The sequence below is a fragment of the Salarias fasciatus genome, chromosome 15 (genome assembly GCF_902148845.1).
Source record: "Salarias fasciatus chromosome 15, fSalaFa1.1, whole genome shotgun sequence".
NCBI classification, from domain to species: domain Eukaryota; kingdom Metazoa; phylum Chordata; class Actinopteri; order Blenniiformes; family Blenniidae; genus Salarias; species Salarias fasciatus.
In genome coordinates, this window is record NC_043759.1 from 13,533,226 (window position 1) to 13,559,654 (window position 26,429).

The following is a 26,429-nucleotide window of genomic DNA, read 5'->3' on the forward strand; positions in this document are numbered from 1 at the left end:
CCAGCTGGTTCCCATTCTGACACTGATCAGTCGACGTACGTGAAACAGCCGCCGGACTCTGACAGTCAGGCTGCACCAGCTCCAAGTCAGACAGTGTTTTTCTCTTTTATTTTACATAACAAAGTGAGACAAAAGATATTATGTGTTATGTATATATAATGCATAACTAAATGCTAAAATTGGTGTCAATATTGTAAAAACATCTAGTAAACATTCGCCTGCTGTCACTGGCGGGAGATGATTTGCGAGCGTCTTGATGGTGCGCCTCCGCTCAGAGCTCTAAAGTATTTATTAGGGTGTTAATCAGTTAATGGAAGAGATGCAGGTTTATGTGCACGTCATGCACATGCAGGGCTGTTCACAAAAGAATGCCTCCACAGATATATTAATCCTGTTTTTTTATTATTTATTTATTTTATCGTATTGACTCTGCTCCGATCCTCAGTGAATCTTTGTCATTTCAAGTGTTCTGTTGGATTAACGGCGCACTGCATAGTTTATTGTTGTACCCATCAATCAGCTAACAGGCTCAGTGATGGCGGTGGAGCATTGATTGCCTTTAATTTGATTAAAATAGAGGGCAAGCAGGTCAATAATGCTTTTATCAGATGAAAAAAAACACTCCTGTGTTCAGATGTTGCGTCTACCAATCAGCTTAAGAGGTCAAGTGATGCACATGTGGTTAGAAATAACAGTTTACGGTCAGATTATCAGAGGGAAAAGTTTGTTATTGATAAATCAAATAATTGTACGTCATGTAAAATGTGGAATTTGTGATAATAAATCTTAATTGAATAGCTTTTGTGCTCCTTTTAGTTTGCTGGTCAATGACTTTACATGAGCTATATCTATAAAATGTTACATATTTATATATTATAAATATTGGGACGAAATAGAGTTAAATGAAAATAATATAACATTTTTAAAAAGTTTATAAATGAAGCTCATACAGTCTTTAAATACCTAAAACAAAAGGACAATATTTGCAAAAAGCTTTGTAGGTTTTGTGCACCAAAGTTTTAGTAAACACAAAGTTCAGCTCTTTTCCCAGAAATAAGGAAAAAGGAACACAGTTCCTCTTTGAGTAGCCGTGCGACGGCACGGACACAATATGTCCATCTGCGGCATCCTCACAGCAGCCTCTCCGTGCGTCTTTGTGTCCAGACCTCCAGCTGAAGGCTGCCGAGCTGAACCAGACTCTCTCGCGGAGAGACGGAGCTCCAGACAAAAGCCTGAACGAGATGAAGGACGAGATCCAGGCCATGCTCAGCGAGATGAGAAGACGACAGCTGGGAGGGAAGAAAACCATCGCAGAGGAGGAAAAAGAGTAAGGGGAATCTCTCTCTCTCTCTCGCTCTCTCTCTCTCTCATGCGAGCACACAAACACGGGTCATGAATCTCTCTCCTACACTCAACAGAAACATGGAGTTTAAAAAAAAAAACTTGGCAAACAAACCTTTTTTTTTTTTTCTCCAAACACAGGCAGTCAATTGTGTTCGGACCATAGATGTTAATTTCCTAATGAACTGAGTGAAAATGCGCCAGGAATTGTGTTGAAGCTCAATAAAAACCTGAAAGTTCTTCCGATTGAAGTCCTCTCTTTGGCATCATTGATGATTGTTCGTGTCTGTAATGTTGTTTCCATCATCATTCAAGCTTTATTGGCTCGATGGCGCAAAACCAAATATTTGCCAAACCGTTACGTTCACGTGTCGCCCCATCACAAACCACCTGTTGTGTTTGTTGTGGTAAATGCATTGTATGTAGATGCGTTTTCCCCCTGCTAAGATGTTATTGGCATCATTTCCTGCTGGATTTTTCATTCAGTGAGTCCATTGAATGTGTTTTAAAGATACATGTAAAGGTAAATTAGCTCAGAATCTCTGAGTCAAGAAAAAAAATCAATGCTTGCTATGTTCTTCACATTTTTTTCTCAACATTTCTTTTTGCATTGCATGTATCTTTCGTGGTGTGGTTGCATTCTTTCCTTGTGTCATATATTAGATGATGAAAAACCTCACCTCCATATTTTTCAGTTTCCTTTCATCGCCATTCAGTCCAGAATCTGCACGGTCTTCCTTTGGCAATTATTTCAGGAATAATAATGTTCAGAGTGATGTTTCAAGAGTCAGACACTTGCTTCGGATACATATAATTGATTTGTAAACACAGAAAAGAACAAATCTCAGTGAATGCACAAAATGCACTCTAAGTTATGAGGCAGTGCATCGGTGCAAAAGATATATGATTTGTGTTAAATTGTGCAAAACCAATGGCGCTATGATTGCTTTCTTTCTTTGATTTCTTTTTTTTTCCCTGACGCTGGAGACATCAGGAGTAAACACCTTCCAGTGAGGCTGATTGCTGCATTTCCTCCTGCCATAATTTTCCGTTATTTCTCTGGTATTTTCAGCTCAGTTTCTCGCTTTTGACTCACTTTCCCGCCATCAAAGCGTCGGACGGCGTTGGCGAGCTATTCTCTGCACTCCCTCCTCCGCCGCCCCCTCGTTCCACGTCGGCCTCTTTCAGCTGAAAATGTTGACAAGGTCGATGAGTTAATTAAAAGTATCACCGAAGGGGCAGAAACGGAGAAAGACATAAAGACACAAATACCGTGTAGCGAGGAGGGAAGTCACAGAGGGAGAGCAGAACAGCTGACAGATGGACGGAAAGCCGCAGCAGCAAAGCCTGTGAGGGGGGGAAAAAATAAAAAAAATGGAGGCGAAGAGAAATCACCACTGCCTTTCAATGACTTGTCTGTCAGCCTGAAGTTGATTATTTGACTGAACCCTGAGGGGAGATTTCCTCTGTTGCGGCAAAGAAAAACACAAGTAGAATCAAACACTGTGTGGCTGCTCAAATAACATGGTTCACATTCTCTAGATACATTTTCGGTGAACCATTCGTCTGAAAAGTTCACTGTTCGTACTGCGTCGCCATGCTGTACACGAGAAATGATTAGATCCCTCTTACCCTTGTTTTTATTTCACTTGTGGCCGTTTCTCACTGGGTTCATTAAAGTTTTAACAAATCTAATCATTACCTCGCGTATATCCCCAAAACGGTGTCAAACTCTCCTCGGAGGGGCGTTAGCTGGAGGACACCAGGTCTTTATTGTCCCAATTAATGCTGAAGGTGAAAAATAAGAGCCGTTAAGAGACTCTTTGGTAAGCATACGGTTATTAAACTGGTGAAGATTTCACTTTGTGGCAGAGGATAAAGAGAAGTCGTAGCTATCTGCAGGATGGCTGCTATTTGTTCAAACAATTCAAAGGTAAGAGGAGGGTTCAGACATCGCTGTCTTCCTCCTGGATGCAGAGGACAGGGGCGACGGATAGAAGTTGCAGAGTCAGCACAACGTCCTCCTTTGATAACTTCGGAAAGAAGTTCGGGGAGAAACTCACAGAAGACACCGACTCTCTAATCCAGCCGCTCTCTGCTTGTTCCTCTTGTGTGCCTGGTGGCACGTTGCCCACCTGAAAGCCGTGCACGTGCTCGCTGCTTATTTCGCATTTCGTAATCCAAACCCTGAATACGTATTTCACCCTCCCAGGCTGCTTTCCCTTCGGGGAAAAAAAAATTACGATTGTCACTCGCCGCTCTCGGCTCTGCTGAGGCTGGATGAGATTGTTACCCACATATCAAATACCAAGATTATACAAACGCCTCACATAAACACGCTGCATTTGCATACAATCCCTCCCATGTTAGATGGCGAGAAGGGCTGTGAATTATTAGTTAAACGCCACTTTTGCAGAAACACCTAATAGTTGATTGGGATTTAGATTTGTTGCGTTAACTTAGATATTTACTGAACCGAAATGCAAAATTCCTGTCCTGAGCTCCTGTTATCAGCCGGACACCCTGACAGGATTTAGGCTTCAGGAATATCTGCCCCACATGTTGCTTCACCACCCACTCACAAGCAAACACTCGCATTAGAATGATATTTGAAATATTTTACATAGCTGCAATTTCATCTAACTCCGCCCGAGGGGTCAATAGAAGAAAGTGTGCTGTTTCTTTAAAGCGTTTCAGTATTCAGTCATATGAAAGTATTAGTCTTCGCACTTATGGAAGCTCTGTCACACATTATAGCAACTCTCCCGTATTCTTGTTTATTTATTCCTCCATCCCACCAACAATATATGAAATAATTTTTCAGGTAAATGATTTCATCTTTTCCCTTTTTTTTTCTTTCTTTCTAGTCTCGCAGACGAGTTGTATCAGAAAGTCAAACGTATGTTTGGTGACCCCCACCAGGCCACAGAGGACCTGAAAGCAGAGGTAATTATAACTATTAATCTCTCTTTTCTGCTCTTTGCTTTCGCTAAATGAATGACATTTACATAATACCTCCCTGACTGCACTCCCAGATAAAAGAGAAGCTGTCCGACCACGAGGCGAAGCTGCAGGAGGCCCAGGATTTGCTCCACGCCGCCCAGGGGAAGACGTGGAAGGCTGGCTCGCTGGCTGAACAAAACCAGGCCAACCTCACGGCCCTGGAGGTGCAGACACACGCAAGAATCGTACAAACACACCACAGTGGAGAAATCTGTGATAAAAGGGCAATAAATCAAAGGGTGATGAATGCAGTTTGAAGTAATACAGGCTGTAACGAAACACAAAGCTTGACGGCTTCAGAAACCTACAACAGATTTTCACTTACATTGATCTGATGTAGGGTTTGGTCATTTTGTATGTCAAGTAGCTTTAATCACTTGGGAAAAAAAGTGTATTTATCGATGCATGGAAATAAGGAAGCAGCATACTTCACCAATCCCCCTCAGCACACCGCAATATGTGATATTTTTATATGATTTTCTGAGTTCAGTGCATGTCAGTGAAAGTTATCCGATTGTTTTTAAACTGTGTTATGGTTTGACAAGTCTTGAGTTAAAAGTAATTAAAAACATCTAATTATATACAAACGTTACCTTCAGCTGTTACTATAACTGTTTCATTATTGTAAATGGAGTAGATAAAAAAATCACTGTATTTTGAATTGATTGGCAAAAAAAAAAAAAAAAAACCTCCCATAAAAATGGGAATTTTTCCACAATTGTTCTGTCTTCTGTAAAAAAAAAAAAAAAGGTAATATCTTTAACATTTGATGAAAAATGAAAGTACATAAATCGATAGGAATAAAAGGTCACTCACTTGCACACATTAAGTAAAGGTTGTGGATTGTATTGCTTTCCACCAAGATGCTGTTGTATATTTCTGTCTCTGTTTCCACTCTGAGCTGCAGAATGATCAGATTCATCAACGCTATAGCATGAATTTTTTTTCAGCGGCACTAAGTCAGCTGTACAAAATGACTTTTTTTGTTTTGATCTCTTGTGACCGAAGAGATTGATCTGTCGTAATCTACGATCTTTGAGACCATTTATTCAGTTTTCCTTTTGGGCTTCTTACATTCTACATGTGATTCATCATTAATAAGGAGAGCTCAGTGCAACACATAGAGGGGGGAAAAACCAAAAACAAATGAACAAGACTTTATGGAGATGATGGTTATGTGTCCTGGAGGCAGCATTCAGCATTCATCTGACGCATGCAAACTTTGTATTTTTCAAATTTCTCTTTCTTACGTTCCTTTTCCTGTTTTGATTCTGCAGTCTTTCGCTCTTCAAAGACAAATTTTTTTCCAGTTTACATACAGGAATGCACATACTGCACATATTACGTAGTAATTATACTGAAATTCTTTATTCAACTCATTGTTTGTCCCTCGTCTCCTTTTGAATTTTACCATTTAAACTAACTAGAATTTCTTGAACCATGAAGAAGCTTTTAAATTCCATCCATGCAGAAAGAAACAGTTTTTCTTGAATGATGGACACGTGAATGATCACATACATGTTTCAAAGGTATATACATGCATTATTATGTAAAATACATTCAGAAGGATGTGTACCATGTTTTTTTAAAAGGACTCTGGTGGATGCATCAGCATATTTTTAAGGCAACTTCAATACATGAAAACAAAAGCATGAATCCGGCAGTGTGCAGCAGGTAATGAGTGGAGGTTTGTCTTCTCGCAGAGGAAGAGAGCCGCAGTCAGCGGGGTCAAAGACGAAGCGCAGAAAGTGCTGGGAGAAGGAGAACACCTTCTGGATGAAGCGAACCAGCTTTCTGACAACATCATCAAGGAGCTGGAGGTAAAGACATCAACACAGCGGGAGCTCAGTGTGTGTGTCTGTGTGTTTCTGACATTTCACAATTTTCTCGACCGAATGAGAGAAGTGTTTGTTGTTTGGGCCTTTAAACGTTTCTGTTTGTAGGACCTGGAGGAGATGGGCAGAGAGCTCGGGCCCCTTCACGACCAGCTGGATGATAAAGTCCGCCACCTCACCGGCGGTTTGAGTGACGGCAGACTGGCCAATCAGGTGCTGGATGCAGAGGAACACGCCAGGCAGCTGAATGAATCCGCAGCCATCCTCGACGGGTAAATACAGCAACTGTAGAGCATGTCTGCATGTCCACTATATGATCCTGTTTACACCATTTCCAGTCATAAGTCCCGTCATTACATTTTTCTAGAAAATGATCTGTGGCCGTCTTCTTGAAAAATCTAATGAAAAAAACCTCAGACATGTAATGCTTTATTCTTCTTAGTAACATACAGAGATATTTATGTTTGTTTGTTGAGGAAAGTGTGGCAGTTTGAGCAGAAATTCAGCGTTCTCGTTCGTGATTTATTTCCCATTCTTCTGTTGTCGCAGCATTTTGGCTGAGGCTAAAAACCTCTCCTTCAATGCAACCGCTGCCTTCAATGCCTACAGTAATATCAAAGGAAATGTTGACGCCGCCGAGAAAGAGGCAAAAGCAGCCAAACAAAGAGCAAACGAAGCACTGGCAATGGTAAGAGGACATTCATCCCAGCACGGCTGACACTAAAAAAAATAATAATACTAATAATTGCAACACGACTTATCTCCCATGTTGTCCGGTAAAAGCCTCGTTTCTCAATTCGTGCACATATTCACCAGCGCAGCTGTTGAGTAGGTGCATTTATTTGTCATTTTTAACATTTGTATGTAATCCAGCTCATACTGAGGTACTGTATGCTCACTGTAGACAGATCCAAGCATAAGCACTTCAGTGAACCCGACCAGGGACGTGTACTCTCAGCACAATAGATGCTCTGTGTGTGTGTGTTGCATGCAGTAGCCGTAATATAAGCTTGGGCTCTCCATTAGTCATGGCTGAAATATCAAAGCACTTCTCTGTGTCCCCCCGCTCATCTCTTCCCCCTGTTTCTTCTTTTGTTATCATGACTGCACACACCTGAAATCTTCCTTCGCCTTCATCTTACCTTTTAATGCATTCTTCTTTCTACCCCCCCTCTTTAACCCTGGTTTTGAACTCGTCAGTGCTTTCAAAAACAAATGTATTTGTTTGGCATTCTGCCTTCGTCAAGTTGTTACTTGATCAACTCCTTTCAAATAATCTGATTATTTAATTTCCTTTTATTTTTTTCAATTTCCTGTGAGCCAATTCTTTCATTTTCCCTTTTTATAGTTTGCTCTCCACTCAACCACTTTGTTTGCAATTATTTCTTCCTGTGGCTTCTGTCGTATCCCCGCTCGAGGCGTGTAAGAGTAAATGAATAAAAAAGCAGAAACTTGAAAAAGGTTGGCATCATAGAAATAATACAATGAGTAAAGTGAGTTTCGTACAGAATTGCTGACCAATGCAAAGGAGTCATGCTTTGATCTTATAGAAAATAAGCAGTGTAGGCTTATTACTGCACCTTTTTATATGTTAATAAACTTTCATTTTTATGTGGAATATAAAGCATCATTGCAGCATTATTAGCCAAAGCGAATTAAGTCACTAACATTATGCTTTTGTCTTCTATATGCAGGCTTTAGGTCCAGATGTTCCGGCGAAGGACGCAGCTCAAGATGCTCTGAAGAAGAGTCAGCTTCTTCTGGAACAAGCTAAAAAACTTCAAAACGATGTCCAAGGTAACGTCTGTGTACAAAGTGTGAAAGGGAGAGTGTGAAATGGGCCCCCTCCAACTCTGATCGGCGACATGACACAGACGTTTTCACAGAGAAAGATTGAAGTCTCAAAGATTTCTCAACAGTTCCTCAGCAGTTGTCATATCTGAGATGCAGCGCTGGATGGGATCTGGTTTAACGTGGTAATAGCGCCACTGCTCGTCTCCTCTGAGAATGGAACATCCTTTTGAAATAAAAGGCAAAACCTTAGTGATTAAATTTTCTTGTAACTTTTGTCATGCATGGAAACCGTTGCAGAGCTGCTGTCTCTCTCTGTTCACTTATTGTATTTGCACAGTCTTTCTTCAAAGTGAAATTCCATTACTGTTGTTTCAGGACTTCTGTTTTCTTTGTCCCTTTTTGCTGGTCACACATGCGCTATTCTGCACAACACTACCTCCCACAGGTCATCAGTGGTATTAATCGCTCTGCTCCACATCTGAAGGCCCCGGAGAAACATGTCTGTGATTGTTGCTTTTTCTTTTATTTTCTTTTTTCTCCCTGCTGCCATGCTGTCCTTAAATGTATCTGGTACAGGCAGGCGTCGCACTTTGAAAAACCCTGGATGTACTCAGTGTACGAGAAGATAGGTTTATTTCTGATCTACAGTATAAACAAGGATTCAGTTCAGCCTTCCTCCTTTGATTCAGTTATTCTGCAATCAGCGTCACTCTTCATCTGTTTTATTTCTTACTGTCAGTCACTTATCCCCATTAAGGAGGTGAGAGAGGTGGTTTTATTAGTGGGCGGCCTTGGCTTCAGATCAAACCACCGTCATCATTTACTCTTTGTGCGTGTGTGTGTCTGTGTGTGTGTGTGTGTGCGCAGAGAATGCAGATAGTGTGGCAGGACTGAAGGGCAGAGTTAAAGCAGCGAGAGACAAAACCAAAGACCTGCTGAAAGCTGTCAATGGAACCATAGCAACGCTCAACGCCATCCCCAACGGTATGACTGCACAAATACACTGTGTGTGTGAGTGTGAGTGTGTGTGTGTGCGCCTGCAGACACTCGGGAAAGAGATAAAGGGAGAGTGGATCGATATCAGTGAGCGGATAGAGGTCAGCTGCTCCGGTAAACTTGACTTGACACATGTCAGTACTGGCAGACGCGCGCTCAGAAATGAACAGCGGTGATGGAGAAGTTGCTGAACCGCAAAGAGACACATGGTTGAGTTTTTTTGATCGTCGTCCAGAAAAGTTTGAAATGTAGCGGCTAAATAGACGAGACCCAGAGGTTAATGCAGCATATTAAATTCAAGATCTGAACATTTTTTTTGGGTGAGTTTATAGGAACACAGTAATTATTTAATGTCATTGAGGGTGAGATTGCTGAAAATTAAAGATTACTGGACTGATATTTTTCAGGATACAATCACACACTTGGGTAGTGTTCACATTTTTATTGCTATGCTGGTTCTACAGTTTCAGCTTTAAGCAATAAAGGCCTGATTTGAGACCTCTCCACTCATATTAAAACAAGTTTGTATTTATGCTTCAAAATCTACAAGGTTTTGTTGGGTTTTCACATGATCTGAGCCGAGCAGAGTCAAACTGACCCGGTCCATCATTTTACCCATTGCTTTAATCCTGCAGAATCCAACAGATACAACCATCAGCAGTGTTGAATAATGCATATTTAGAAGGTCATTGTGCAGCACAGGTTAAAATTAACTCATGTGAAGAATAGTTTTTGCCTGAAGGACCATTGTGAAACTAAAAACACTGAATTGTCTTCCTAATTCAATTCAAAGTGAACAAAAATAGAAAAAATAAAACTTAAATAACCAAAAAGTAAACCCTTTATGGGATTCATCCGAGGACAGAAGAACATTCATGTGACCGTGTCCCATCTTCTGACAGACACAGCAGCTAAGCTGGCCGTCACCAAGGCTGTGGCAGCTGACGCTAACGCCACCGCCATCGACGTCCTGGAGCGCCTCGGAGATTTGAACCTGCGACTCGGCGGCCTGCAGCGCAACTACAGCGAGCTGGAGGACACGGTCAACGCAGCCAATCAGATGATCCAGGACCCAGAGAAAAACAGTAAAGTGCCTTACTACTGCACTAGTAGTTCACAAAGCATTAGAGACCGAGCTGCAGAGCGTCTGTCACCTGTTTTTTCTTGGCTTATTTAACACTGAAAATTGATTTTCTGTTGGGTTTTTGATTGGTGAATCAGCAGTTTGCTACTTACTCCTGCTCTACCATAATGGTTTATCTGATTCTGTTTTGATAAGTAATCACAAAATCTCAACATTTTGTACAGGGATGGCAATTTTCGACAGATTCCTGGATCCACGGATTTAGAAATTCAAATTGGTCGTTTTTGTGAAACTTCTAAATCTGCTAATAACATTTTTCAGGTTGAGATGACGTATCTGAATTTTATTGCTGCTGTCTTGCTAACAACAAAAAAAGAGTCATTTGTAGGGTTAGGGTTAGTAGCTGAAAATGGCTTTGAAATGGGTAGAAACAACTCGAGAACCTTCAATTTCAGAGGAACCTGTGGCCTCCAAGACCCCAGAACCTGTCAGCTGAAATCGTTTGAGTCTGTTGCCATCCCTGACTGTATCAATGTGTTCGGTTTCTCAGCTTCAATAATATATCTGCATTATCTTCACTTGTTTGAAGCTTTGAAGAATGAAGTTTCTGCCTCGGAAACACATAAATCTATAAATTCAACTGAAATTTGATATTTTTCTTTCTGTCTCTCCTTTTGTTTCAATCCCCACAGCCATCAGTATGTATCTTTCATTTACCTCGATTCAAACGCTCATTATTTTACGTGGTGCACCAATACCATTCATTTCACAGACCTGACACATGAAAAAATGTTCTGGAAATAACGCATTAAGCACTGTGTCGCCAGCAGCAGTGTGCTGGTGTAGCGTTCCATGCGTTCAATTCAAATCCAACCTGATTCCAACAGCAGTATTGGAGCACCACCCATTAATCTGACGGCCATCTTTAATAGCTGTACAGTGAACGGTAGTTGCTTCTAATATTGCCTCAGCATGAAAGCTCGGCACCCTATTTGTAATTTTTCCTCCTTATACGTTTGCTCTGTTGACTTTGTTTTTCCAGTCTCCAGCTTCCATAATGTGTCAAAGCAAACATGTAGAAGCAGCTGCGTCTGAAAGCTAAGCTCCACTAATTGTATGGCTCCGCTGACTTTTCAATCCTCCCTGCTCTTTCGCCATTCCTCTCCTTTAGTGGTTTCCTTCTGCTGCCATTACTCTTCATCCTCTCCTGCAAGCCGCTCCTCGTCCTCTCGCCTGTGATACACGGCGTAGTGCGACGGTACTGTTCGTTTCTCTATCTCTATTGTGCTTGATCTCTTCCTGTCCTCAGTCCACGCTGCAGGAGCCAAAGTGAAGGACCTGGAGGACGAAGCGGACCGGCTGCTGGAGAAGCTGCAGCCAATCAAGAAGCTGCAGGACAACTTGAGGCGCAACATCTCCCAGATCAAGGAGCTGATCAACCAGGCCAGGAAGCAAGCCAACTCAGTGAGTTGTTCAACACGTGTGAACGATTTGTCAGATGATATTTAAAAGCCCTGCGTTGTCAGAATCTGTATGTTTGCATATCTCCTCTAAAAATCCCATTCAAAATAAAGGAGAAGTGTTACAGATAAATCAACAAATATTCCATTAAAGTGAGAGTGGGCCTGTAATAAGATAGTATAATGGCAAACTGGGCCTCCACTACGACACTTTTCTGTTCTGCATTTAAGATTAACAACAAGTGAAATGTCTCCTTTCTTTTTTCAGATCAAAGTGTCGGTGGCTTCAGGAGGTGACTGCCTCCGCAGTTACCGCCCAGACATCAGGAAAGGAAGATATAACACCATCATCCTTCATGTTAAAACCACCACACCTGATAACCTGCTGTTCTACCTGGGGTCAGCCAAATATGTAAGTACACAGTTTTAATTATTATTTAGAACTTGTATAAATATGGAAGTGTTCCTCTAGACTGTAAATTGTCGTAACTCAGGAAAACTCTGATACAACCAAACCAAAGCATACTGTGTGTATAATGTCAACACACACCTGAAGGTAATTTAACACTCATTAAATTTATTGGGAGCGTCTAATATATCTTTATATTCAAACTTTTTCTGATCTTATTAACTCATTAATCATATTCAGCGTAATTTCGAGATGCTGGATATTCTGTGTACCATTTATCATACTTGAAAACGCCTGCATCTCAACGTACACATACACACACACACACACACGACACATACACACAAACGGATGTCTCCACGAACAGAGAGAAACTTACAATTACCGCTACATAGAGAAACAGGCACGTGCACGTACTCCCAAGTGATCAGTCTAATGTAAAAATAATTAATACATCCTGACTCTAACTCACCGGCACCCTAATAAAGCGAACACACTGTCCTTTTAAAGGACTGCTGATAATTCCGAAGAGGTCATGTGTGTTTGTGTGTGTGTGTTTGTGTGTGTGTGTATCTTAACAAGAAGCATCAATTAACAACAAGTTTATATTGCTGTCTGCGTTACCCTGATTTCCCCTGAGAAATCTACACTTCCCCTCATCTGACTGGGAGGCCTTGAACGTGCACATTTTTTTTGGTGCGTGTGTGTGTGTGTGTGTGTGTGTGTGTGTCTCACTAATAATCTCTAATAGCGAAGAATTGAGAATGAATAGTAATCCTGTGTGTGCGCGTGCACCTCCAACGTTTCACTAATAGTGTGTAATGCCAGTTGAATAATAACGACGCTGCTCTGTGATCTGTACTAATGATAATCGTCATTACCCTGGAGGAGCCAGAAAGATAAGTGTGTACACTCGTGTGTCTGTGCGTGTGTGTCATTTGTGTCTTTAGACGTGACTTCCTAATAATCTCTAATTGTGCATAATACTATATGAATAATAATGTTGTTTATGCGCTTCAGAGACAAAATTCATATGAGAGTGTATGTTCAAAATTTGCTTTTTTTTTTTTTCCGGGGCTCGTACATCACTAATAAGACCATTAATCAAAATATAGCAAGATGCTGTGGAATTCCACTTCAAGGGACAGTTGAAGAAAAAGTTAGAACCAGAGCAGATCTGAGCAGGAATTCACAAACTCCCTCTTAACTTTGACACCTGTTGATTCAAGTAGCCACAACGACAAGTACATCACTACTGAAGGTATTACCTGATTACACACAGTTTTATAGAGTCTCCAGTCTCAGTCTCGCACTGCTCGCACTCCTCGCTCATTTCTCTCACCCATCGCTGCTCTCCTGCTCTGGTTCCACTGCTCCTCCCACACGGCATCATCCTCACTGTCACAACAGAAATCTAAGCTGCAGCGCTTTAAAGACTCCGACTGCCACGTTAACAATGATCCGCAGCACCTATAGCTGGTTTTATTCCAGTATGATCGCTCGATCCGTCGATCACTTCCAGCGTATTATTTTCCTTTTCGAGGCTGTATGAAGAGATGGGCTTCCAAAGTCTGCTAGAACGGTTTTGATAGAATGAACCAAATTTACTGAGGTTGATTAGCTTTATTGGATGATTTGTCAAAAACAATGTGTTTGTAAATATAACCCTCACACAGATTATTCAGCATTTGTTTCCTGTGTGTCTCTCAGGTGGACTTCTTGGCCTTGGAGATGCGTAAGGGGAAGGTGAATTTCCTCTGGGACGTGGGTTCAGGTGTGGGGAGAGTCGAATATCCTCATCACACCATCCACGATGGGAACTGGCACAGAATAGAAGCGTCGCGGTAAGAAAGGCACATATGTGTGTGTGTGTGTGTGTGTGTGTGTGTGTGTGTGTGTGTGTGTGTTAGCACGCACCACTCAATGCTGATGTTGGCTGTAATACAAAGAATTTTCACCAAGGGAACCAGAAATGTAGAGAGGCATAATAATGACGCTGCAGAGCACAGTGAAGCTAATGCATTTACTGTCTCTTCAGCCATGCGTCGATGCTCCAGTCTGCTCCCACAACCACGATTTACTGTGTTAGAAAGCAACATCACAAAAGCCACGGCCAAGAAAACACACAGAATTCATGTGCATGCAACTCTTTATTCTTAGGTTCCACCTTGTGATGGATGACTGTCACCTATTGGTCAGAGAAAAATATTACATTTTTTGTGTTTTGATCTCATGCTGGGTTTTTTTTTTTTTTTAACAGGCTGATATAATGAATTAAATCACTGATTAATCTCTTTTCCTTCACCTCACATAATCGACAAACAAGCAACAAAAAAATAAAAAGATAGCAGCTACAGTACATCATCTCGCTCACGCTACTGTGGAAAACACGTAGATTCACCTGGGAAATCAAGAGTTTGCAGCCTTGTCAGCCCGTGGCGCGTCGTTACGACCATTTCTTCTCCCGGCAGCAGCGCTGTATGCAGGCCACCCAACACAGGACCCATTCTCACAGAGGAGATGTCCCACCTGCTCCATGCATTTCCATCCGAGAGATTTCCCAGAGGTGTTTTCCAGTGGGATCACATCGACTATCAGTCTTAAAAATGTTTCCCGACACAACGCAGAAACACCCCTACTGTTTTTGAAAGCAAACTCTGCGGTGGGCGGTTAATTCCGCCGCGCGGCTCGGAGGTTTCGCTGACACAAACTGCACCTTACTATCATTCATCTTTTAGCACCAAGGATCCATAAAGGCTGATTCCAAGCTGTGCCAACGTCTTCGCTCACTGGAAATGTCTTCTGGAAAGAACAGAACGGCAAAAAAATAACATCAAACTCTCCCGCTTCCATTTTCCTCCATCTGACTACAGCAATGGGTTGAATGGGACCATATCGGTGTATCCTCTGGAAGGCCCTATGGCTGGTATGATGCCGACCCCAGCCAGCGCCAACTCGCCCACCACATTCACCATCTTGGACGTGGACCAAAACGCCTACCTGTTTGTGGGAGGAATACTCGGCCTCGTCAAGGTGTCTGTCTGTCTGTCTGTCTCTGTGTGAAACGGCATCGCTGCTCGTCTGTCTTTCTCTTTTTCCTCCTCGTTATTGTGTTTCTCTGTGCGTCTTCCAGAAAGCGGATGCGGTGAGAACGACCACGTTCACGGGCTGCATGGGAGAGACGTTTTTGGATGGAAAACCTATCGGTTTGTGGAACTACAGAGAGAGAGAGGGAGACTGTAAAGGCTGTGTTGTCAGGTATACAGAATATACATTATAATTGTCCTTTTTCTCAGTGCATTTTTCTGTGGTGAGGGTGTGTGTGTGTGTGTGTGTGTGTGTGTGTGTGTGTGTGTGTGTGTGTGTGTTGGAGGGGGGCTGGGGTAGGTGCACATAAACTCCACCTCTGGTCTATTTATCCCCCTTTCTCCCCCACAGGAGGGATTAAATTTATCTTCCTTGCGTGGTGATTAAAGCTACTTCACAAGCACACCAGACTAAAACCATCAAATAATAAATCGAAGCCAAGCAGAGCTGTCATCTCTCAAACTCTGAGGGTGAAACTCACGAGATTGACTCAATTTTTTGATTTTAAATTTTAGAATAAATTGTGCCTTAATTACAGATTTCCAGCGTCTTTTAAATAAAAGATATCTTTGTAAATTAAACACAGTAATTGACTTTTTTGATGTTACATTATTGCATTGATTCATTTCAATGTCAAATTTACATGGATAATAACTCTTTGTGTAATTTGAAAGTTTTTAAACAAGAATTTGCACTCTATTGTCATTAAATCACTTCTTCTTTTATTCAAAACGAAACCCCGTCTTTGTTGAAAATCTCCTCCATGTACAAAGATCTTTATTGTTTAGAATGAAAAACCGTTTTCATTAATAGCTGCTCTTTCGTGGTTCATTTATTATGCAGATGGCCTAATAATATATTTTTGAAGTGTTGTAATTTATCCTCTGTGACATTTCCACCTCCGTCCGAACAGCCCCCAGCGTTCGGACGGCGAGGGGACGGTTCAGATGGACGGGGAGGGCTACGCCGCGGTGGGACGGCCCACCAGGTGGAACCCCAACGTCTCCACCATCACCTTCAAGTTCCGCACGTTCTCATCCGAGGCTCTGCTCATGTACCTGGCCACAGAGGACATGGTGTGTGTGCGTCACTGGAGAGCTCAATACCTGCCTAAACGTTTTTTTGCAGTATCATACATGCAGAAAGACATTTGAACAGATGTGTCTCTGTGTCTTGCTGTCTGCAGAAGGACTTCATGTCCCTGGAGCTGTCGGAGGGGAAGGTGAAGGTGAGCTTTGACCTGGGCTCAGGCGTCGGCACCGCCACATCGGCCAGCCGCCACAACGACGGACGCTGGAAGTCCCTCACAATGTCGAGGAACAAGAAACAAGGTACGCCCGGATGAGAAGAACAGGCCAGTGTTCAGCGAATGACAGAATCACGAGTGGTAGTTGGTGAAAACATTTCTTTCACTGCTCCCGAAGCCACGGTCACTGTGGTGGACATCGACAGCAGTGCAGAGGAGAAGATTGCCGCCACATCCCAGGGTTCAGCTACCGGCCTGAACCTGAAGGAAAACCAGAAAATATATTTTGGAGGGTTGCCCACGATCGGAAACTACAGGTACACAAACCGCTGTAATACTTCCAACGTGCAGGATTTGGACATTCATGCATCTTGATGGATTCAGGTCTTTAAAGGTCATAACATGTTCTGTGTGTTTAATGAGCTCATTGCTTTCAGAGTGTGAGGAGTTTGTTTATTACTGCTTAAGCTTCTCGTTATCATTTCATGGGGAACTTTGATGCAATCAAACTTTACGCTACTGAGACAGTGAAATAGTTGATGAAGTGCAGTCAGCCTCTCGTCAAATTCATTTATAACTCTTTTCACACTCCGGCTATCATTAAAGTATTTATTCATGAGCAGGTTGGAGGAGTTGATGTGGGTTCAAGAGGAAAGAAAAAAAATGTCCATAAACCCTCTTGTGCAAATGTGTGAAGCGTGCTAATGTTTTAATGTCATATTTTGTCTTAACAGCATGACAGCCAGGTAAATAAAACAATACCGATCATAATCAGACATATAATCACATCTATTGATCTCTGATCGCTGCATACAGCTCGCCATGCTCGTGACTCTGTGCAGCTCATGTCTCATGATTGTTTCCTGGCTCCCCCACACGCCACTTTGACCTCACTCCTTCTGTCCTTTAATAATCTGAATTTGACATTTGTCTGAACAAGTTCAAACTAATGGAAGCTTGTGAACCAAAGCTTTTTTGGCTTACAGTCATAGTGAAAGGTTTTGTTGGGAGGTAATATGTTTCGATCTTTAATAAGTAGATTCCATGATCTTCTAAAAAAACATTGTATGAAACTCTCTTATCATGACATAAAGTGACAGACAGATGACCTATTCAGATTATTCCTGTTAATGGCGTCCAGGCGTCGCTCTGCTTCTGGTTGAACGATGCAAAAGCTTCGCTGCAAATCACTGTTCATTTCACAATGCACTCCTCAAAGAGCCACCATGAAAATCATCCCTGCTGTGATTCTCTGTCGCTGCTAAATTAAATATAACTTCTCTTAGGTCCGAGGTGACTCTGAAGAGGTATGCTGGCTGCCTGCGTGACATTGAAGTGTCCAGAACGCCATATAATCTCCTCAGCAGCTCAGATTATACCGGAGTGACCAAAGGATGTCATGCGGAGGTAAGGATCTGCTCTCATTCTTTCTCATGCTCAGTCTTTGAGTATTAATTGCTTGAGCTCTGCTTCTTCAGCCTTTTATAGTTTCAATATGGCTCTGTCTTTCTTATTCAACATTCACTGTTTCCTTTTACATACTTTTATTCAATTAAATCTTAATAGAAATGAATTGAATTGAAAAAGAATGACAAACCAGTAAGGTCAGCGAGGCCAAGACCAGTCAAAGCGCGCATACCTTTTTCACATTCAGACTTCAACCCACACACCGAGTCTTTTAATCTTTACACTCTGCAGTGGTTTTTACTGTTTGGTTACACACACAAAAACACACTGTTATGCAACCTACAATAGAGTTTTCAAAGCCGTAGAAGGCTTTTATATATTCTATACTTGTGCATATTGAATCTGCTCGCACAGTGAATGAAGAGTGTATAAAAGATGGTCGTTGGCTGGAGCTGACGTAGAGTGAAAGTCTTTCTCCTGCATGTCTGTGTTTGTTCTCTTCTTCTTCTTCTGTTAAAGCTATTTCAGTTTCCCCCCACAAGCTAACACCACGCATGTTGTAATTGTTCACCCTGAAGTTTGGGTTTTCCTGGTATTGACAGTTAAGTTGTCATCTTGTGGTTTTCATGTTCCTTCCCTGTCCTCCAGAACCTGTACACAGTCAGCTTCTCTAAAGCGGGATACATGGAGCTGAGCGGCCTGCTGCTGGGAGTCGACACGGAGATCAGCCTCTCCTTCAGCACCCTGGCAGACACTGGGACCATCCTGCTGGCGGTGGCCGGAGCTTCGCCGATCAGCCAGCAGGTTTACTATCATCCACTCTGTACTCTGACGAGGATGCATGGTTTGGTGCTTTGATGGATGGATAGACTTTTTTTTTTATTTTCTTCATGTTAGACAATATAGCTTAATATATAGTATTTCTTGTTATAAAATTGTTAGTGTTTAGGTGATGTCGTCATAAGTTACACAGTCCAATCCTTTGAACACGGTTGTGTTATTTAACCAGTATATTCATTATGGAATCGTCATCTCTTATAAGATGCATCAATGTTAAAACATTTGTATGACTCGGAAAAATATATAGTAACTAGGCATAATATATCTTTAGGTGAGCAAGTGTTAGTTAAACATGACCTCTAAATTTTAAATAGAACTAGGAAATGTATGAAAATTAAAATATTGCTATCAAAAACAGGCTTTTTTTTAATGGAAATAGATTTGAAAAAGTGGTTTAATATTTAGCTCCCAGTTTTATGCCAAGTTCTACATCATTACAGCAAAGCGGTCTCCCTTAGGACTGATGTGTTGGATATGATCCGTCAACCGCACTGAGCAAATGTCAGACGTGTGCAATGAACAGGAGCTTTGAGGGAATGCGTCAGTTACAGGTGCTACTAGTTGTTATTTAGTGGTTAAAGGCTGTAAAATGCTGCATCTCAGCATGCTCTGACAGCAGCAACGAAGCACAGTGGGAGGAGCATGAAAGCAGTGATACCGAGGCAGGAGATCTGTGTGAGGCGTAGGCAAAAAGAATTACACCGCTTAATTTTTAATCATTATTTTCCAAAATAAGTTCAGTAGCTTAATGGGAAACAGGATTTGGTTCAGGAACCTATTTCAGCGTTGCAAAAGCAGGGTTTTATACTTTAGACCGATGACTTGTCACATCTTTCTTCCCACCACAGGCCCGCAGCGCCAACGTCCTCAACTCAAAGCGGAGACGGCGGCAGTCTGGAGAGGTGTGTTCATCCCGCTCCGTCTGAGTGAAGGGCAGTTACATAAGTGCATATTAATGAAATTTGCTTTTGTTGGCAAAAGAGGATAATTTGATTGTTTTCACCTAAAATAAACCCTCAGAGCAATACCCATTCTTAAAATTATAAAGTACACACTTCAGTGGTTGTGCAGGTTAGCGATCCTGGCTTTTCGCTGACTCGGCCAAAACACACATACAATCACACCAGCACCTTTTCTGTAAGTGAATTAAGTTTCCATCAGTGCATATTAATGAGATTTGACTCTGTTGGCAACCATGCTGATTAGATTGTCTCATAGCTACTTTCCATGAGCGCAATACGGGCGTACACAACGCTGGGATACGACACGCCGCCGCTGCAGTCGTGCTAAATAATTACATCCTTTTTTTTTTTTTGTCACCATGTGCAACCTGTCATATCACTTGCTAATTGCACACAAATGCAGGCATGATTTTTTTTTTGTTTCGTTGAATGTGAAGACATTATGCACATCAATTTGTGGCTGTGTGCGCGTGTGTGTGTGTGTGTGAGGACAGAGGGTTACCTTTAGCTTATCCATCATCACTGGTAAATCTATTTTTACTAACTGTGCTGACAGTCAGTGTGTGTGCGCGCGTGCCCGCGTTTGCGCACGTGGGAGTATATGTGTGTGTGCTCGGAGAAAGGTTAAGCGAGGTTAAAAACACCATCAACTCAACTTGGCCCTGACTAATGGCTGTTTCAGAGAGGGACGGAGAGACAGAGGGTGAAGGAGAGGGACGGGAGACAAAGGATGGAGGGATGAGGGGAGATTTAGAGGTGATAGGAAGGATGGAAGAAAGAGAAAAGCTGAAAAGAAGTCATGCAGAGCAGAGAGAGCAGATACAAGAGAAACTGAAAAAGGAGCAGGTTCGGTTTGGCTCCGTTATTCACAGGATGATCCGTGAAATGTAGGGACGTCCATATACGAGCTGCTCGCATGTTCTTTCTATATGTTGAAACAGGATCTCCAATCTGCTTTTTCTCTCCAGACTAAGATTTACTGTGACATTTAGCTCATTTTCTTGAAAATATGTTTTGCTGTCTGTCAGTCTGTCCCTCTCACTTCATGTCCCTGGTTATTGTGTGGAGTTTGCATGTTCTTCCATTTGTGCGTGGGTTTACCCAGAGTGCTCCTGTTTCGCCCTACAGTTAATTTCTAAACCCATAAGTGTGAAAGTGAGTGCGAGAAACATAAAAAAAGGATCTTAATCTTACTGAAATAATGCAACTCCTGCTGGACAAATTTGAAAAAGCAGTTGTTTTTATTGAAATGTATTGCAGGTAATCTCCTCTTGAAGCAGGGTCGGCCGACAGGCTGGATTAGGCCCTCTGGCTTTCAGCCTGTGTGCCAGACGAGCATTTGAGACCCCTGGTCTTTAAAATAAAAAAAAAAAGAGCATCAGTGCTTCTCTGAATTAACAGATACTATGAGTTTGTATATTTTTCCATTTTCTCCTATTTGTGAGATTTAGACTAAATAATGTCGAGGTGTGTGTGTGTGTGTGTGTGTGTGTGTGTGTGTGTGTGTGTGTGCGCACACTTTCTGCATCACACTGTATCCAGCCCTGCATTTGCATCTGCATACGTTTCCTTCCATGTATGCATCTTTGCATGTGTCACTTTATCTGTGATTGTCTGCCTTTGTCTATATGTGTGACATGTGAGGTGTGTCCACCTGTGTGTGCACGCGAGCAAGCGTGCGTTCCCATCTGTGTGTGAGACGGCGCGGCGAGAGGCATGTTGTAGCTACATCTCAGTTCAATTTGTCCCCGACCTCAAATTGAAATTCCATTTTCAGGTGGTAAATTGTCTCCCACTTCGCCCTCTGGCACACAGTGAATTAAAATTCAAATTAGCCTGACCCTGCACCACTGCTCTCCCGCACCTCTCTGTCTGCCTCGCTCTTCCTCCCTCTCCCACCGTCTCTATCTCGCTGGCTGTTTTGCTCTCTGCCCTCTCATCTCGTCCCCCTATTATCCTCTCCTCTCCGTTCCTCTCATCTCTTGTTATCCTTTCCTCCCTGCTCCCTACTTCCCTCCACTCCTCTTACCTCTCTTATTTTCCCCCATTCCTCTCTGTATACCCGCTATCTGCCCCCACTCATCTCCACTTTCCTTGTTGCTTCTTCCCTGCTCTAATCCAATCTGTCTTCCCCTCTGTTTGTGGCCCCACTGCTTCACGTCTTATCTTTGTTCTTATTTGCCCTTTTGTGACCCTTTCTTTCCTTTTGCCAACCATCGTTTATAGACTTTAGACATGGATGGGGAATTCCCATGTGTTCCAACACATTTTGTCACATTGAAACTGTATGAAAATACTTCAGAAGCCAGAAAAGAGTGAGAGCTACCTGTTAACGTTGACCTGACTGCTCATGTTTTGACCCTTCAGCCGTCTTTTTTATATCAAATCTTAGATTTAATAAGAAACAGCTCGGTAAAATAAGTACATCTTTATATTATATTGCTGTATGCTAGACCTTGACAGTATTAACTTTTCATATTCTTAGTTATATAATGTTCATTTTCTGTGTGTCACCTTCTCATTCTATGAGACTTCTTCTCACAGTTTCTTTTTTAATCTGATAAGAACCTTAGTGTCTCTCTCCGTGGTGTTGCTGTGCATTTAGCGTGGCTTTATCAAGATCATTTCTGACAACCTGACTTCTTCCTCTCAGCAATAAATTAGTTACTTTATGTAGTTTTTGAAAACACCCACTGAACCACTCACTGTGAAGTGAAAGGACCAATCGCAACGTCGCTGCGTGGCCTCCGAGTCTCCTCTTCTATCTTCCTTTCCCCTCGTCCTCTGAGTCCTGAGAGTTCTGTGCATGTGGAGAGCTAATACAGTTTCTCCCCTTCTCCTGCAGCCCTTCCTCTCAGTCATGTTGAACAAAGGCTCCCTGGAGGTCATGCTGTTTCTCGGTAACGGCAGTCCCCGTCGTGTCGTCAGGCGTCCGGACCAAGGCGTCCTGAATGATGGCAGGGAGCACTCACTGCGCATCGAGAGGCTGCCTGGCAGGTGAGTCACCGGGTTCAGTCCATGTTCAGCCACTGGTGAGTCAAGATTATTTTTTTAGGTCAGATAAACATATCTCTGTGTTCCATCAGATCTTTTGCGATCCAAGTGGACGAGGAGGCCAAGAGGGAAACGGCGCTGCCTCATGATCAGCCAATAAGCCTGCAGCGTGTCTTCCTCGGTGGTATTCCTGCAGAAGTGGAGCAGACGTCCAACAGGGTCAACGTCCCGTTCCAGGGATGCATATGGAACCTGATGGTCAATTCTGTGTATGTAAACCTCTGTCACTCCTCACAAAACAACGAGACGACGGGGGGAAAGTTGAGTTTCCTGTGATGCTCACAAACCCATCACGGTGGCAAAAAAGAGCAACTTTTTGGTGAATGCAACACTTGACCTGTTGCCACAATGCAAAACCAAAGTCGGCCATGGTCAGATAATTATTTCATAACGCAGACAGATTTGCTGCATCAGCATTTTAACTGGGAGATTTACTGCTACTGGATGTCGCAGGAGTCATTTTCACATCATGCATTGCTGAGTTAAGGAGTAGTTAATGCGATAGCAGGAAGTGATGATGGCGGCGTTGATGATGATGATGATAAAGCCAGTGTCTCCTTCTGCGTGAACAGCAGTAATAGAGCTGTCAGACATCATAAACATAGTCATAACTCAAATTACGTCCTCCCCATCTTTGCGTTTATGTTTGTGTCTGTTTGTCTACTGCTCACCTCATTTCCCCCCTATCAACCCCCTCCCCAACCCCCTCCACCCCCACCCACACCCCATCCCGACACTGTCGCTTCCTTCTAATCTACATCTGCCTTTCTTGAAGAGAGTCATTAGGGGCCTGCAGTTACACCACTTCTTTTTTTTATTATTATTATTTAAGGGATTAAAAAAAAAATCATATAGATCCATATAGTGAGTGAGTTTGTCTTATATGTGTTTGTTTGTTTGTTTGTTTGTTTTTCATACTGTCTCGTAGTCTGTCAGATTTCTCCCAGCCTGTTTCCTTTGAGAATGCTGAAATCGGCCAGTGCCCCTACCTTGGCCCGCCAGCTCCTCCACCTCTGCTCCCTGAGGTGGAGGAGCCTGAGACGGAGGAGAAGGAGAAAGAGAAAGAGGTGTCGAAGCCACTGGCCCCTCCTCTGACCCCTGCTCCCGCCACGCCACCTCCGCCTGTGAGTACACTCACCTCTGGACACACACGGACATGTGACTCATTTCTGTAGTTTTTGTCAACAGGAAGCGCCACAAAAGTTACATGAAATACATAGAAAAAAGTTACTTTCTTAATTACACCATTGCACTGGCCATTATTCTTGCCCGGGCAGCTTCTTATCCTCCGTTGGCACATTTACAAAAACAATACACACACAGGAAGTTTATCTGCAATACATTCTGGATACAGTACACCTGCCAGCATACACCTTAACAGGAAGGCACAGATGTCCCACCACACTGCACTGTTATCGCGATTATTTTCTCTTACTCTGCTATTCACACCGTACACACACACACACCTATTTCCCCCTGATGAAATGCAGCCGTGGCCCGGCGTGTTAGCTCAGCGATTCATCACGCAGCAGTTGCACAGCCCATTAACTCTTCTTTATAGTCCCTTTAGCCTTGAGTCACTAAACTCCACCTCTGGCAGCCTGTCATACAGGCCGGAGCAGTGCCGCCGTGCTAAGCTAACCGAGCTCGCCTCTTTATGCTTTATGAGCGCACGGGAGCCAAACACTCTGAGCTAACATTTAGCCACTATGCTAAGAAGCTGGCAGGCGGTGACTTATTCATTTCATAGCCGTCGCACCGGGACGGGCGAGATGTATTTCACATATTTAATGTATTATATGTCTTGCAGCAGCCATAGGTTATCAGTTACCCAGTTAGCTGCAAAACTACAGCTCTTAAGGGACATTGATCATGAAGCATGGAGCCAAAGATCTTTGCCAGCTTAGCTATAACTCAATGGTTTGTTGCTTTATGGGCTGTGCGTTCATCTGTTTTATGATATAGACTGCAGGCTGCGGGAAGCTGTAGTTCTCCTAGTCCCTGTCCACGTGTTAACCAGCAGTGACTGCAGGAATATCTCTGTATAATTCACGCTTGGAGAATTAGAAGTTATGTTAATAACTTTAACTTTGAGGCAGATTTTCAATAAGACCGCAACACATCAGAGTGTAAAACAAAGTGCCTCTTTAGACTGGAGTGGAGAAGATATTAGAGAGATATTTGAAACAGTTTCACTTCAAAATAATGTTCCTCCTGGTTTTGTTACTGTTCCAAAGTAATTTTTTGTTTGATTTTCACGAAAAGCTAATTGTTAAATTATGCTATTTGAGTGGCATTCTGGGTTATTTTTGATTTAAACAGTTTTTCAAGTTATCTTAAAATATACTATTATATACTTATTGTTTGTGTTGTTATCTTTAAACATGTGGATGCATTTCATTGTGTTTGTGATTATCCCTCTTTAAATTTCACTGGGACTTGAGGTGCAGCTCTCCGAAGAGCGAGCGCCACACAGGTTGATGTATGCATTTTTCATTAGCGCTAAGAGGGCATTGTCAGAATGGAGTCCAATCACAGCTGACAGAAGACAACAGTCTCAGCATGTGCTGAATAAAGAAGCGTCTTTATCTCCTTCTGCTCAGACACAGCTCATTCTGTACTGTTGATTCATGGTATACTGAGGGAGCATCAGTCGACGGGCCGAAGAGGCTGAGCCGGGCCACGCCAACACTGTGACTCTCTGAGAAATAAGTCTGATTCCTCAGTATTCAGTAGTACATATCTCTTTAACTTGTTGTTTTGATTGATAATGGGGCAGATGTTACGAATTAGCCTGATAGAATTCAGGTCCCTAATTGCTCAGAAACACAAAAAATATCAATAAAATACAAATGCATTAAATGTAATGATGTTCAGCTTTGCGTTCAAATATATTTAATTTTCATGATAAGAAGCCAAATATAAAGCCTAAAAAAAGGAACATATGGTGGTTGTTGTTATTACTTTCTTAAAGAATGTTTGGAAAGGATCGCAATTAGTCACAAGTGTTGATTCAGTTCTTATTTAAAATTCCTAGTCTGCACAATGTTTCCTATAGGAATTCTAAAATAAGTGAAGATCAGCTTAGCAAGTGATGACAGCCACTTTTTGCTCAGTGTGCTTGATAATCATGCTCCATCTCATCCTCACATTCTTCACATCGCTGCCTCCACCCTGCTGTTTCCCGTTTGTACTTGTCACCATCGCTGCCTCACTTCCGGTTCCGCTGCTGCTGCTGCTGCTGATCTCCTTCCTCCCCGCTCTGTGACCGCTGACCTGCAGGAGGCCACGCCCCCTGCCCCGCCCCCTGCTCCACCTGCTGTCACCCCTACCGCACCCACTGCTGTAGCCACGCCCACTGCTACGCAGGATCCCGGCCCTGACGCGGTATACAGGCGCGCACACACACACACACACACACACACACACACACACACACACACACACACACACACACTCTCAATGTTGTGCTGAAGGTCAGAGGTCAAAAAACCTTTAGACTTTTGGTGATAACACATGGTCCAGCTGCTAACTGAGTATTCACTTCTTTCCATATATACATATATATATATATATATATATATATATATATATATATATATATATATATATATATATATATATATATATATATATATATATATATATATATATATTTTCAAATTGAGAGCTTTAAACTCTGGCAGCCATGTGTGTAGCTGTTGCCTTTGCAGTATGACTTGTCCTTGAGTTAACTTGAGTTTGGAACTGTACTTCTGAATGTAACATCCAGCGATATATGCTTGAGGAACACTGTGTAGTCTTTAAATGGGTCATGAGTCGAGCGTTAAAACATTTGTGGTTAAATCTAATTAGTACTAAAGTCATAAAGAGAAACCTGCAGTACAATAAGCGGAGTGCGGATTTTTTTA

General features: G+C 42.4%; 1 protein-coding gene across 1 annotated transcript in view; it reads left to right on the forward strand.

The window, feature by feature from the left end:
• Positions 1–26,429, forward strand: part of lama2 (laminin, alpha 2) — a 163,599-nt gene that overhangs the window by 129,204 nt on the left and 7,966 nt on the right. The window contains 25 exon segments of the mRNA XM_030109644.1: positions 1,165–1,327; positions 4,209–4,287; positions 4,377–4,508; positions 6,048–6,164; positions 6,288–6,451; positions 6,729–6,867; positions 7,874–7,976; positions 8,841–8,957; positions 9,872–10,054; positions 10,746–10,751; positions 11,363–11,517; positions 11,782–11,925; positions 13,633–13,766; positions 14,796–14,955; positions 15,056–15,180; positions 15,923–16,085; positions 16,196–16,340; positions 16,434–16,572; positions 16,990–17,001; positions 17,542–17,662; positions 18,311–18,466; positions 19,351–19,404; positions 22,310–22,461; positions 22,551–22,727; positions 23,447–23,642. Of these exon segments, the coding sequence (XP_029965504.1) occupies positions 1,165–1,327; positions 4,209–4,287; positions 4,377–4,508; positions 6,048–6,164; positions 6,288–6,451; positions 6,729–6,867; positions 7,874–7,976; positions 8,841–8,957; positions 9,872–10,054; positions 10,746–10,751; positions 11,363–11,517; positions 11,782–11,925; positions 13,633–13,766; positions 14,796–14,955; positions 15,056–15,180; positions 15,923–16,085; positions 16,196–16,340; positions 16,434–16,572; positions 16,990–17,001; positions 17,542–17,662; positions 18,311–18,466; positions 19,351–19,404; positions 22,310–22,461; positions 22,551–22,727; positions 23,447–23,642 (3,236 nt within the window).